At 35.5% G+C, this 15,095-nt stretch overlaps 1 protein-coding gene and 1 long non-coding RNA gene across 2 annotated transcripts; one reads left to right on the top strand and one right to left on the bottom strand.

The window, feature by feature from the left end:
- The first annotated feature begins 4,815 nt into the window (after positions 1–4,815).
- On the top strand, positions 4,816–8,842 carry LOC112290922 (actin-related protein 2/3 complex subunit 2A). Its single transcript, XM_024537760.3, has 9 exons — positions 4,816–5,118; positions 6,135–6,201; positions 6,376–6,583; positions 6,683–6,852; positions 6,995–7,072; positions 7,489–7,621; positions 7,780–7,871; positions 8,149–8,205; positions 8,432–8,842. Exons 1-9 carry the CDS (start codon positions 5,057–5,059, stop codon positions 8,507–8,509), a joined length of 945 nt encoding a protein of 314 aa, XP_024393528.1. The 5' UTR covers positions 4,816–5,056; the 3' UTR covers positions 8,510–8,842.
- A 231-nt stretch (positions 8,843–9,073) lies between these two features.
- LOC112290923 (uncharacterized) lies at positions 9,074–10,241 on the bottom strand. Its single transcript, XR_012218910.2, has 3 exons — positions 10,152–10,241; positions 9,699–9,895; positions 9,074–9,513 (listed from the first exon to the last, which is right to left on the bottom strand). It is a non-coding gene; the product is annotated as an uncharacterized LOC112290923 (long non-coding RNA).
- Between the last annotated feature and the right edge of the window lie 4,854 nt (positions 10,242–15,095).

Here is a 15,095-nt window from a genome sequence, read left to right as displayed (position 1 = left end):
TTAATTTCTAAACTTGGTCTCAAACTCCTCTCAATTATAAAATCCACCTTGAACTTAATAGCTTTGAACTCGATGTCGCTACCAAATGACTATCATATCTTTTAAATAGCTAGTTGCATATATAATTCCTTTAGTGGTATTTGCCCCAAATATTTAGAGGTATTGTTGCATGTTGAAGAGCCAATGACATACATCTTCTTATTTTGAAGTCCTAGAGTATGTACTACGCTTATTCAATTCTAGCCTAGGAGATGTCAACTTTCTTGTCCTAGAGGCTTCTGTTTGCCCTTGCAAAGTAGCTATTTGGCCTAAGAGGTATTGTATTTGAGCCTCCATTTGGGATTGCTTTGCCATATCTTCCATGCTATAATTTTCTTACTAGACTCCACTATTATAATGCCTTCTCACCTTTCGATTGACTTTTTAGGAATAGCTTATGATAGCTTTAATATAGCATCTATTATGACCACAACAATTGACCTCAAATTAGATGATGGCATTTGATACACTATTAAAGAATAGTCTAATATTTACTATAATATCAATGAAACAGGATCATTCTATCTTGAGAGTCTAAGACCCTTCTAATCCACAACCACATAAAATTTCATCTCAAAGTAAGATAAAATGGACCAGAACAATATTAAATAGAACTATATAGAATAAGATATAAAAGATAAAATAATACAAACAAAAATAGAACAAAAAAAATTGAATAGGAAGATACAAAATCAAGCTTTATTAAGAAAGAAGGTCCAAAGTCATATATAACCAACTATTCAGAAGGCACTGGCTAATCCTATTTATATTTTGTTTTAACACCCTAGATTTTTTAGAATATTTTTAGATGATGGATCCAACTTAGATAATCGCTTTAAACTGCTTTTAGAAGATTTTATAGTAGATTCTACCTAAATAACCACCTTAAGTTCTTTCTAAAATGTTCGACAATAGATCCCATATGTTCCACTAACCTAGCTATAATTCTAAAAACTTCTATGACTTCTCAAGCATGGTTCCAACTATCTATCTTTATATATAAATAATACAAATATCTTATTTATATCCTATTACAGTGAACCTACCTTGATTTGTTGGTGCTTAAATTTTGATGTTTTTGATAGCCTTTGATCTGATGGTCTAACTCTTGACAATAAAAACACAATTCCTTTTGAGCCAATACTTGTCGTCTTTGTGGTGTCAATGATCCTTATAAGGCATCAATCTCTATTAACATTGATTATTGTGCTATAATATTAGATAGTAATATAGGACTTTGTATTATAATTCTTGCTCTATAATTTTTGAAATCGATAATATTAACCCTCTCTGCAATCCTAATTGCCTCTTCAAATATTCATAGATCTCTTAATTCCACTTGTCATTGGACTCCATATTTCAAAGCCTTATAGAAGTTAATCTATCATCTTTGCCTTTGAAACATTGTCAATTTAAAGACATAGGGACTTGAATCGAGAGACATAATCTTGCACCAACTTGGATTGTATAAAATTTGCTAACTAATTGCATACTATCTTCTCTATATTGTTAGATTAAAATTGATTTCTAAATTTGGTCTCAAACTCCTCTTAATTACAAAACCCATCTTAAGCTCCATAACTTTGAATTTGATGTTGCTACCAAATGGTTGTTGCATCTTTCAGAAAGTTGGTTGCATAAATAATTCTTTTGATGGTATTTGCCACAGATAGTTGGAAGTATTGTTGCATACTGAAGAGCCATTGGCATACATCTTCTTACTTTTAAGTCCTAAAATATGTACAAGACTTACTCAATTTCAATCTAACAGATGTCAAAATCCTACTCTTAGAATCTTCTATTTGTCCTTACAAAGTACCTATTTGGCCTAACAGATGTCGTATTTGAACCTCCATCTAGGATTGCTCTATCATATCTTCCATATTGCAATATCCTTGCTAGATTCTAATATTGTAATGGCTTCTATCTTTCTAGTTAATTTCTTAAGAGTAGCTCATGGTACCTTCAACATAACACCTTTTATGACTACAACAACTGATCTCAAACTAGACAATGGCTATCGACACACTATTAAAAAATAGTCTAATACTTGCTCTAATACTAATAAAATATGATCAAACTATTTCAAAAAAATCTAAGATCCTTCTAATCCACAACAACATAAATCCTTTCACAACGTAGGATAGAGCAGAGTACAACAAAAGAAAATAAAACAAAACTGAACAAAAAGATGTAAAACCAAACTTTACTAAGAAAAAGGGTCTAAAGCTATACCTAACTAGATATCCAAAAGGCCTTGGCTAGTCCTACTTATACTTTGTTTAAACATCTTAGAACTTTCGTGAATTTTCTTAATGGTGGACTTTAACTAAAAAATATAATATAATATTTAATATTAAAATTTTATTTTTTAAAATTTTAATTATTAATTTTTTTTTCTTAAGTAAATATTTTTTTCTTATATTTTTAGAATCAATTATTTATTTAAGTTTGTTATAAAAATCCAAGCTATAGTATTGTTGTTTTAAAATTTTTAACAAAATCAAACAATGTCTAAATACTCATTATATCTTTATATGTAAAGAAATATGATTCTTAAATGTTTTTGAAATGCATGGCAAATTATTATCCATCACTCAATTATAAGTCCACTTATCTAATTAACAATTAGTTATATTAAATATAAGCAAGAATATTGGATAAATTTTGAACTCTAATAGATTGAAGGAAATTACAATAATTAAGTTTTTAGAGACAAATGTCGTAATATTGGAAGCCTAAAAAGTATTCTTTTAATATTTCTAATTTATTTTACATGGAATAATAGGCACAAGGTCTAGAAGAAGTGTCAATAAGGTCCTATAGTTGGTTGCATGTATTTCAATAGTCTCTTAACAAGTAAATGATACTTCCTTCAAATACTTTTCATAATGGTCAAGGAAGAAATATTATATGATGAATTTTAAAGAATTGATAGGCTTTTCCATAAATTATTTAAGAGCATATGTTTAGGTCTTAGTCTATATAATATAAATGATGAATTAGAAGAATGTCTAATTGAAGTTGTAAAAATGCAAATATAGATACAATTTTATTATTTATTTATTTATTTTTATAATTTTGATGCATGGAATATCAATGGATCTTTGCAACCTTTGCAACCTTTGTATAGGAAGCCTTTTAAATGATTGCAAGCATAAGCTATATTAACTTAGTATTAAGTACTGTACTAAAGAATAAATCAAAAATCTTATATTATCACTTTTTAAAGAAAAATCAAGAAGATTTGATAAAATGCAAGCTAATTTCAATCTTCTTTTTTTTGAGTTTTTTTTAAATATATGCAAACCAGTAAGTTTATTAATAAACAAATTGATAACAATATAATACAATTGCCTGAAGACACTAAATTAGAGGTCCAATTCTCAACCAATAATCAATATAATATATATCAATATATAATAGTTGAAGTTTTGCTAAAGCAGATTTTAAGATATATGTTTTTAATGGCCTACAAAGAACTCAAAAAATCTTCTTAGAGAATCTTTTTTTTGAAAATTATACTTACAAATGATGAAATTGTCCTTAAAATTATATCTTTGAAAATTTTTGATTTCTTATTCAAAAAATATAGGATGATATTTTTATATCAATTAAATATTTTAGGCTTAATTGATAAGATATACCTTAAAATATATAATAGTTTAGGAGATAAGGAATTTTTTTGCAAACATGTTATTTTAGCAACTTCCATTGATAAAGATGTTATAATATATAAAGTAATATTACAAGCTATTTTACAATAGATTTGAGATTTTTTGGATATATACAAGATTAACAATCATGAAGACATGGAAATGGTTCCAACAAACTATATAAACACTTTAGAAATAAGTAATTGACTATTGCATAAGCTCATGTTAAAACTTGACACACTTGTGATGCTTTTGCTTAAAAAGTGTCTCAATCAATGGCCTTGTAATAAAACTTAGCTTATTGTCAAATTTTTCACTAATCAAGTTATTGAAATTTAAGTGTTGATGGAAAAAAAGTCTAATTAGGTTGCTTTCATTTCTAAAATTATATTAACTACAAAAGTTAGGTATTTTTGTTGTCTAAAGTGAAAATAGTTCTTATCACAAGTGGCTTATGTAATGACAATATATCTTTTTTTAATGATAGATAATAAAACATGCTGGGATAAATTTAATAAAATATATTCTACTTCAAGTTTTATATTACATTCTCTTGAGCAACAACATTGAAAAAAATATAAAATTTTTATTGGACAGTAGCTCAAAAGGAGAGATTGGATTAATGTGCAATATTATTTACAATAAAGCATTTTAACAACAAGAATGTTTAAATGACATATGTTGCCTTATATTATGCCAATTTTTTTTTTTGTACCCAATAGCATGGATTTTTTGCTAGTTTATAATATAATAGAATTATTGCCTTATTTTGTATTAAAATATTTTTTATCATATATATATTTTGCAATTTTAACATATATGTCGTCTTTATACATATGTTGCCTTATTTTGTATCAAAATACTTTATGTGCCCAACAACACAGGTTTCCACTAGTATAGCATAGTATAATATAGGAATTATAGAATATATATATATATATATATAAAATCAGTATATCTCAAGGAGGTAGGGCTAGTAGGCCAAGATCCGCCCGTCCCGAGTATCATCGGTAATGAACCCACAGGCGGTAGACATCAGGGCATGGCGGGTATCAGTATGGGAGGAGAGTGCTGGCAAGCATAGAGACTCTCGCTCCAGGCAAGGCCCAAAATGCGAAGCTGAGTTCGCGAGGCGAAGCTTGTGATCTGGGATCGCCGAATACCTTTGCAGCAGTCGGAGATACCATCACACTTGGCATTTGCTTCACCAGCATGACCCTCAAGCCCTCTTTAGATTTCTATTAGAAGCGCTTGTAATACGTGTAAGGAACCCACGATAGCATTCCGTTTGTGGGTTTTCAGGTGGAGGAGGAACAGAGCACGGCAACACTGGATTTGGGTTCTTGGTTGAAGCGGGCGATATGATTTTGCTGGAAGGGCCCTCGCGGGTCCTGCTTCAAATCCTTCAAAATCGTCTTCGCAAGTGAGTGGCATTTTCTGAAGAATTTTCTGATTGTTTTTGAAATGTTTGGGGTTTCTTGCTCACAGTTTTCGGTGAGGATGTTGGGGCATGGGTGGGTTCAACGATGGAGTTTTACGTGTGATGTAGGTTGTAGGATCTTTTATCTCCGTGGTTCCTCTGTTTGTGACACTCTTGAGATTTTTCCAAGAGGTTTTCTTGCTTGCTGTAAGAATGTTTCGAGATCGGATCATCAATGTTACAAAATTCGTCACATGCAATCAAAGCCAAGTCTGTCGTCATAAGTTCTGTTTTGATTTTTGTCATCCTACATTTCTGGTCATTTCATTTCATCTTTATTTCTGCTTGGGCTCTTGGTTGTTGATTATAGGTTGAGGTGGATTGCACTTTCATTTAGATCCCTGGACAATATTAATAGAAGCCTTTTGTCACAGATTGAAGACATTTTGATCCTTGATTCGTGTAATGTTCTTAACTATTACAACGATCGCTTATAATAATTTAAGGCAATTGCCAGGATTGGGTCCGTGGACTATGTTATCTGGTTCTCGTCACAGTCACATTGTATCTAGACTAAGCTGGATAAATGTCGACTGCACCATCCTTGGTCAATTTTGCAGTAGCAGAAAGCGAGAAGAGTGAAGTATTTGAGTTGTTTTCTTTTTCTTTTCTTTTTTGCTGAACTTTCTAGCAGGCAGTCACAACAATTCGATGAAATATATTCTGTACACCTTACTTCATTAACCAATCGAAAAGTCTGGGCGGTTTGGTAACTGATACTGGAATCCGTAAAGTTCTAGTTTTTCTGTTGTGTAAAATCTGGTATATAGAAAGGAGAAAAAAAACGTTCATGAAGAAAATGTAAGAGTTGCATTAGAGAGGAGTTGAAACGTTTGAATAACTTGAAGGATGTGTAGATGATTTGGGCTCTGAACAATTGTCTTGATGTGCGTTACTTACCAAAGATGCATATCTTGTCACAAATTAATTCCACTTACTTTGTGAATTGTTGTCTATAGTATGGAGAAGCCAGCAGAGGTGGACTTTCATCTCACGGAGTTCGATGACATTCGATTTCATGTTCAGGTCGAAAGCTTTGAAGTCTTTAGATTTGAGAATCTGAATTCTAAATTTCCTGCTGCAGTTTAGAGTTTGAGGAGCCTCATTTTGCCCCCGGTTGTGTTTGTCGAGAATTATGATGTGCTGTTGTTTTTGACTCTCTTATTTTATTTATTTACAATTAGGGGCTATCGTATGCAGGCTTCGGCAAAGGATCCTCAACACATACTCCTCTCGGTAGCACTACCTCCTCCTCCACCGGAAACTGTTTTCTATGGAGGCCTTCCTTTTGGTGCAGTGGAGGCCGTGAAGACAGCATACGGTGCTTTTGTACAAGTGATTGAACCTCCAGAGTCGGGATTTCATCTCACAATTCAAATAGACTTATCAAAATTGGCATTAGCTGAAGGTGAAAATGGTTTCCTTATTGTCCAATCAGTATTTTTCTAGTTTCATTTTGGGGAGTATCCGATATTGTTCTAACGGTTGACTTGTGAAAATCGAGCAGCGGAAAGAGCATCGCAGTTGACGAAGATAGCTTCTTTGCGTACTGTTGTGCTCGGGGCACCACTTCGCAACATCCTCAAGCATTTAGGCAATAGGTCGGTAGCTCCAGATGCGGATAATCTAGTTGCTTTAATGCATCGACCAAAGCAGTCTTACTTTTTGATTCCACAAGTAAGTGCGTGTTGGTTGTATGTGATGCACCTGATTCAGTTGAAATTATATTATAAGATACAGGGCTATTATGGTAGTTTTGGAAGCAGCATCATTTTACCCACTTCTTGCGCTGAGATTGCATTGTCTTTCGCGCTTTCAGCCTGAGAAGGTGACAGTTGTATTTCCTATGCGGTATAAGGACGGTAATGACGTGGTACTTGCGACATCATTCTTGCAGGTAAATGTCACATTCTTTGTTAGCAATAGATAGCTGTTATGTTGATTCACATCGTATCACAATATTGCGGTAGTGTTTGCACTAGACGTCTCTATTGTCCAGGTTTCTCTGGAAAGTTTCTGGCCTTCATACACCTTTCTCCACATGAACCCATCTTTTGCTTAAATGATTCCAAGGATTTTATCTTCTAGGAATGTTCTTCTTTCTTTGCTATGTGCCGTGCCGATGAGTACGCTTAATTGGGCACACGAATCTCATTCCGTCATATTGGGCTTTGAGATCATCAAGGAAGTATTCGCTTTCTGTCCTTCAGCATATGACATTAATTTGAGAAAGTTCATCGGTTGCAAAGAGCACATAGTGCTGTCTTAGGCTATGATGCAGATTTTAACATTTGCACCGGGTCCCCGTTGCAGGAGTTTATGGAGGCCAGACGGTCTGCCGGGTTGAGCACAGCACCTCCTTGCTTATGGGCTCCCTCTCCACCCCTTGAGCTAAAAGGAGCTCCAGAACATGCTTTGGATGCTAATTCTGGATTCGTATCTTTTGGTAGGATCTCAGGACCTCGACTGATAGCTTGATAGCTTTCTTTGGACGGATCATTCTGAAGCAGTCATCAATATGAAGCTATTTTTTATTTTTTTAATTTTTTTTATCCACTAATAAATCTCTATCATTTCATCAAGGGCTGTTGTGTTTTCTTGCAGTGATCTTTCCACGGCATGTTGAGGGTGAGAAGTTGGACCGAATAGTATGGAATCTGTCAACCTTCTATGCCTACGTCAGTTACCACATCAAGGTACGTATCTTAGAACTCTTTAAAGGATATATTCAGATGCAAGTGCTTCGTACAAATATTTTCAGTTAAAAATTGCGCGAAAACCTTCTCAAATACCTAGCATCTTTGCTGTAACCTGTCCATGGGAAGTATGGTAGCACATGAACAGATGTTCCGTGACGTATCCAGAAACTACCCCATGATTATCTTTCCTGGCGCTCTTTTATCTATGTTATTATGTGTATTAAACGTTGAAATTGTGTTTCAAGTTTAATCATGATACCTTCTTTGTGAGCAGTGCTCGAAAGCGTTTATGCACACTCGAATGAGAAGACGGGTAAACACACTTATACAGGTATGCTCGCTAAACTAGACCAATTTTGCTTCTACATTCTGCTGACATAGTTAATTTATTAAGGAAAATTTAGGACATTGAATGTATGTGTTTGATGACTTTTGATTGTTGACTTCTTGCATATTTTCTTTTTGGGCGTAGATTTCCTAGTAGCCCAGATGGCTTCTCCTCTGCGTACTCACCAGTTGATCACAATGTCTCACACCAGTTTGGCTGTTTTCTTCAGGCACTGGAAAAGGCCAAGTTGGAAGTTGAGAAGGAGAAGAAAACTGCTCAAGGTCGAAGTTTCAAGCGGCCAGTATAATCGAGCTTATTCTGTATTATTAGGTTATGTTGACAACTCGCTGGACGTTTCTTGATACACGTGAAGTTCAGGACCTAGTGGGATTCCTTGCTGTTTGCTTTCAACAGCCAAGTTGTTTGGAATGCCACAATGCCATGAACCAAGTTTTGATAACTCTTTGTTGCTAGACTAAGTTTTACATACGAATTCTATGGTCACAAGCAATTCCAGATCTAGTAAACTGTACAACAGATTACCGTTTATAATAACAAACGATCCTGTGATAGATTCAGGTCTAGTATTGAATAAGGATCTGCTTCGTTTACAGTAATCATTAAATTGAACTTCAAGAGAGCAGGCTACTCCAGTAATTAACGTCACTGTAGATCAATTAACAGTTAAAGGGCAGAGCACTCCAGTTGAGGGATGTACTACCGAACGAACTCCTGTTCTTTCTGATCGGGGCCTTAGCTTCATGAGAAATTCCGGGTCCACTACAAACTCGCCATTGTATGGATTGGAGGAGATTCGTGCCACGTAAAGGCACAAGGTTGAATTACTAGAAGATGCTAACCAAGCCAGCCATTATTCCCAGACAGTAAAGATTGTTTTCTACAAATTTTGCTTTCCTGTGGATTACAATAATATCCGTGACAATAAGGCAAGTAATAAACACACAAGCCTTTAGAAATCCAAATAAGGTTCAAACAACAGCTTATATCTAAATTCGACATGAGCGAAGGAGACATGACACTATACCCGAAGGTTGAATGCGTTAAACTCCCAGGGGTATCTTCATGAATCAGCGTAGCTACGCCCATCAAGTATTGGAATACTTCGGCATGGAAAACTGTGCGCCTGCCACCACACCTATGCAGGAACTAATGGTTGACTTGAATGCAGAACCATGTGACCTTACATGTTACTGCTCCATGGTCGGAAAGCTAAATCATCTTACACACACCCGTTTTGATATCTCCACTACAGTTGGAATTTGCTCAAGATTTCTTGCATGTCACCAACAACTGCACTTGCAGGCAGCCGGGCGGGTCATTACAAACATTAAGCACACTTCAGATTATGGTATCCTCTACCTCTCAAAACCCAACACAAATATTACAGGATTCGTTGATACAGACTGGGCAAGAGATATGACAGATGGTCGATCCACAATGGGATTCATATTCATGTTGGGGTCTAGTCCCATCACCTGGCTTTTGAAAAAGCAGCCCAAAGTGGCGATGAGCTCCATAGAACTTGAGTATATAGGACTATCCACAACTTCTAAGGAGGCAGCCTGGCTTGCAAAGCTCACCAGCGATTTCGGCCTCCAAACCACCAGACCTGCTCCCATTTATTGTGACAACGAAGGTAGCATGTGTATGATTGTGAATCCCAACATAAACCCTAGGATGAAACACATCAGCACTCATCGTCACTTTACAAGAGAGAAAATCCAAAACTGCAAAATTATACTCAAATATATTCCTTCATAAGAACAAGTCGCTAACATCTTTACAAAGGCTCTGGGAAAAGGACTTTTTCAAAAGTACAGAGCAAAACCAAATCTCATGACTTATTCTGAAGCTCAATATTTTCAGCCCCAACATCTACACTATCTTACTTACTATCCCTAATCCTCTGGCTAATCAACGGGTCTCACCTTTAATCAACTGCTCTCTTCTCCTCGACTTGACAAGATCAGAAGTAGACGTAGAGTTTCACAAATGATCACAAAAAATTTCAATTTCACTTCTTGTGCCACTCACCCTCGAAGCGATGTTCGCAGCAAGAGGTTGCTGTTGAGACCCAGAAGTTCCGGATCTCAATCCAAGTATAAAGACCCTGTTGTATCAAAGTGGTCTTCATGTAAGTTACATATATATATATATATATATATATTGCAATACCACTGTTCCTTGGTTACTCAATTTGTTTGTTTTGTTTATTTACTCTTTAGTTCATTTCTTGAATATATTTAGCTTGCTCTTCTCTTGTGTTTATTCTTTTTGACTGCATTGGCTGATCATTGGATTGCGGTAGCTGGGAGGAATTGGTTGCACGCCAAGCTTGCGGGTGAGTTGCATTACTTGGACTATTTAAGAGGATGAGCAGCAGCGGGGCCCAAGTATGAAGAGTTCGCCAATTGTTTTCACGTGCAAGAATCACGCGTTTAATTTCGTTGATTCGCCTGGACTTGCGGATTTGTGCAGCGAGGTATCCTCTATGGTGAGGTTCAGTGATGGCGCGGTGGTTTTGGTGGATGGTTGCAAGGGCGTAGAGATCCAGACCCGCGCCGTGCTTCGGCAGGGTTGGTTTGAGCTTCCAATACTCTGTTTGGTGCTCAGTAAGCGGGATCGTCTGATTTTGGAGCTGAAGATGGAGGTTTGTAATTGTATAAAAGTACTGATCGACCCTTTTTAACTGAAACTGTGAGATTCTGACCAGTTGCAGTAGATTGATATTGGTAATATTTCGAATTTGTTGTGCTCTATATAATGCGAAGGCTTCTCTTGTGGAGCTGAGAATGATATTATTTTATTTATTTTTTTATCGTGGTAAGGAATACTCAGAGTTGATTGTCGATTCTAGTTTTCACGAATTTTTTTGATGTGGATTTAGAATCATCTTCACTGGTTTGCGTATGGAAATATTACAGTTGATTTCTGCGTCACCGATTGAGGCCTAAAGCCTGTATTATGAGACACTTGGTTTGCACGGGGTTGAACGCTGTACTTTTGCTTGTTATTTTCATGCAGACTATAATTTAACCTTTTCTTTAGTCTAATTGAAGGAAAAATTGTAAATTTCTTGAAATTTATCTACAAAGAGGAAGGTGCAAAGTGCATTTATATAATATCTACCTTCATATAATGCACATAAGGCAGATAACTAGTTGCACACAACGTGCTAATATCACACTCTATAACTATCATAGAAAATAATAGCATGCTTGCTCCTACAATGATAAACTCAAGTTGTACCTTCACCATATAATCCTCTCTTGAATATACATGCCATGCCTAGGAAATAAACATTATCTACTATATAAAATATATTAGGAATTATAGCTATTTTGTAAAGAAAAAACACATGCAATTTCAAATTATAAAAAAAAAAAAAAAAAAAAAAAAAAACTCAACCAAATATCTTATATCTCATAGCTGGATCACCAAATATCAATCCTATTGTCTTATTATAAATTGCATAGTAAATTCACTATCTTATAATTGAATTATAAAACATCAATTGTGTTGTCTTATCGTAAATTATACAATAAAATTAGTATTTGTCAATCCTTGTAAATATGACTTAGTGAGTAGAAAATTCACAATAGCAAACTAGAAGCCAATAAAGCTTGATAACTTGAAACAATACTAATTCCAATAATTTCATCTCATGAGCTATATCAATTTTGCTCATAAAATCCCTATATCTTGAATAGTAGCTAAATCAATCTTTAGACAAATGATTTCTTCTATCAACTTGTTATGTTCAACAAAAACTAATTGTACATGGCAGCTCTTCTTAATCCATCAATGACCACTACTACCCAAATACCTAAAACAAATTCAAGATGTGCATTAGCCCATACTCCATGTATGCCAAAGAACATCCAATAATTTTATTGTAAAGATTGCTAGTTATTAATTAACTTGTAGTGAAATAGAATTGATTTTTTGATCAAAATACTATAAAAAGAGATTGGAGCTATAAAAAGAGATTGGAGCTATAAAAAGAGATTGGAGCTAATTGACATTGTTGTCTTTAGTAAGTATTTCCACTTTAGTTTTGTTAAGACTTTGTAAATTGGCAAGTTAAGTTAAATTTTGATAAAAAATAATAAAGCAATTTTTTTTGATGAAAACAATGATGATTGAATGATGTAATCAATCAAAAGGCCAATTTGTCTTCCAACTTTATCTCATTGATTTATATCCCCTAAATGTGTTCCATATAATAGATTAATAGAATTTATTCAAATCTAAGATCCAATTGAATGAATTTTTGAATAAGTTATGCAAAACTAAACTTTTTATACTAAGTTTTAGTCTTTTTTGTAAAAAGAATAATGGTTAGTTTTGAATGTACATTCATTATTGATTTTAATTACAACTATTATTAAAAAATATCAAATTCTTTTAAATAAATAATATTCTTTTAATTGGTTCTATGAATTTGTAATTTAATTTACAAGTCAAAGATTAACAACATAGAACATCCTTGTATCTAAATTCTTTGTTTACATGCAAAATCTCTTGTAATAAAACCACATAAAAAATTATAGCATTACATGCAAAGTCTATTTCTATATAAAAAGACATTTTTTAGTTTAGAAATGTATAACCTTTATATGATTTCTATGCTAACTTAATAACCATCACATGACTTTTATGAAGATTCTTGGCCAATTATAGGGCTTTTTGTCCTTTCTTTACCTTCTTATTATATACCCACCCTTATTATATATACATATATAAACAAATTAAGGGTGAGATTTTATTTGTGTCCAATTTAAAATTCTCAAAATTCTAGTCAACTTCCACATTCACTTTTAGTTGTACAGGACAACCTTATCAAGATTCTGAGCAACTTGCACCTCTTCCAACAGTTGGAGGTGCAACACTGTATGGACTTCTTAAAAACCTTTGAAGAATACAAAGTTTCAAAGTTGAGAAAACGTGTCTTAACTGCTTGTGACTGTATCGAGTATATGATGCTCCCAAAAACTTCTGTTTTTAGTTAAGTGGAGATGGCATATTTATGTGTCTGCTGCATTCTTTTCCCTTGACAGTAGGTTTGTTTCGGATGGGAGAATGTTTTCGGGGAAGGCAACGATGGGTGAACGCAATTCCAAGAACAAAATGTGGACTTAGAAATGAAGTGATCGGTTTTCAACAGTGGCGTTGGCGTTCGTAGAAGGCCGTAGGATTATCCCTTCGTGAGCATGTGGTCAGTCGAATTGATTATGTCCAGAAGGAATGGTGCTGATAAAGCTTGGGGCGGTGGAGGAACGCAAGTTCGACCCGAGATTGTTGTTAGTTGTGCTCAAGAAAACAGAGTGAGCAACTCTAGCAAAACTGACTAGCACATGCACGATAAGCAATATGAAGGATTGCGTGATGAGTGTAAGCTTGTATTGACTGTCCCGTAATAGAACTGTTACATCGAAATAGGTCATGCCCAGGGAGATGACCAATATGTTGCTGGAGCTCAAGTTCATTATCGTGTGAATAGGAGAGTGAATAGGAGATTTTGGGTCGATTCTCAAACCACCATGAGGAGGCTTGCGCTTGAGAGTCAGGGTGCGGCTCTGCTTCTGGAGATTGTCATTCGATCAACACTCGACCAGTTTCTTCTTCTCTTCCTCCTTGGGCGGGAGCATGACCTTGTAAGTGGTGGTGTTCGAGCTCGACAGCACGTAGTTAACCATCTCAACACTCCATCCCGCTTTGGTTCATTGTATATCCGTCGGCCTGCACTCCATCCGAATACAATCACAATCAGAGACCACTATCCCCACACCAATTACAAGGCCTATGTGACACCGGGATGATCCTGGCAACAAGCTTGCCTTTACAAGTAACTGCAACTTTTTGAATACTCTAAGCTCGAAACTGTAAAACCGTTGATGTCAGGAGTACCAAGACAGCTACATGCCATTGGAGAATTTAAATTTCGCTACAAGTGAGGCCGCAGGAGCTAATCCTTGGAGAGCAGCCATACTGACAGATAACTAGGCCAAATTTCATTCACCTTTGCAGGTAGTCTTGGCCTTGGGCGGCTTGGATTTCGTCACAGGCTCGGGTTACATGCGCTCTGAAAGGAAAACGATCCCACCATCTTCCACTGCTGGCGCTCCTGGTCGGTGTCTGGAAGACCCTAACCATGCTCTGCGCTACTTCCTACGTTACAGCTTGGTTCCATTACCTGGGGCAGCCACAAACAAATATCTCATCAGCTGGATTTCACCAATAGAACCTAAATCCACATATAAAAGACCACACAAGTAACAACCAAGACAGTAGAAAAGCCGAATCAAGGAAAGATTTTAAACTATCCAAGAAGAATGCATAGTGCTTGTAAAGTGTGATTTTAAAGATGAAAATAGAGACGATTGAATTGAAAGAATAGTGAGAAATTGATAATTGAAGACTCACATGGAAACATGCTGACAAAGGTGGATGCTTCATTTGGAAACATGACCCCCGATGGCTCTGTGCTTGTAGGCAATCACCTTAATCTATATGCCCATTGCCTCTCGACTTTCACTAGAATCGCCTCAATTTCTTGCATTAACAAGGAATGCAATGAGATAACCTGGGAAACGGGCTCAATCCTTTTTCACAAGCTTCCTCCTTGCAAGCCAAGCGGCCTCCCGTGGTTTATATCCAGGACTCTCATTACTGATAGATGGTAGACCGATGGTAGACCGTCGTCGTTTTACATGAAGTGGGGGCAGGGATATTTGTGTTCAGTTCCTTTGCGGTGCGGCATCAGTGGCCCCGAATTCCGACTTTACTCTCAAATCAGACCACGTTTATTCTTGTTGTGTTCGAGTGCAGCAGGACTAAGTATGAATTGTAACATTGTTTTAAAAGTCGAC

This window comes from Physcomitrium patens, chromosome 14 (assembly GCF_059467195.1).
Source record: "Physcomitrium patens ecotype Gransden chromosome 14, ASM5946719v1, whole genome shotgun sequence".
In the NCBI taxonomy this organism is placed as follows: domain Eukaryota; kingdom Viridiplantae; phylum Streptophyta; class Bryopsida; order Funariales; family Funariaceae; genus Physcomitrium; species Physcomitrium patens.
Note: the sequence above shows the minus strand (reverse complement) of the source record. Positions and strands in the feature narration are given on the sequence as shown.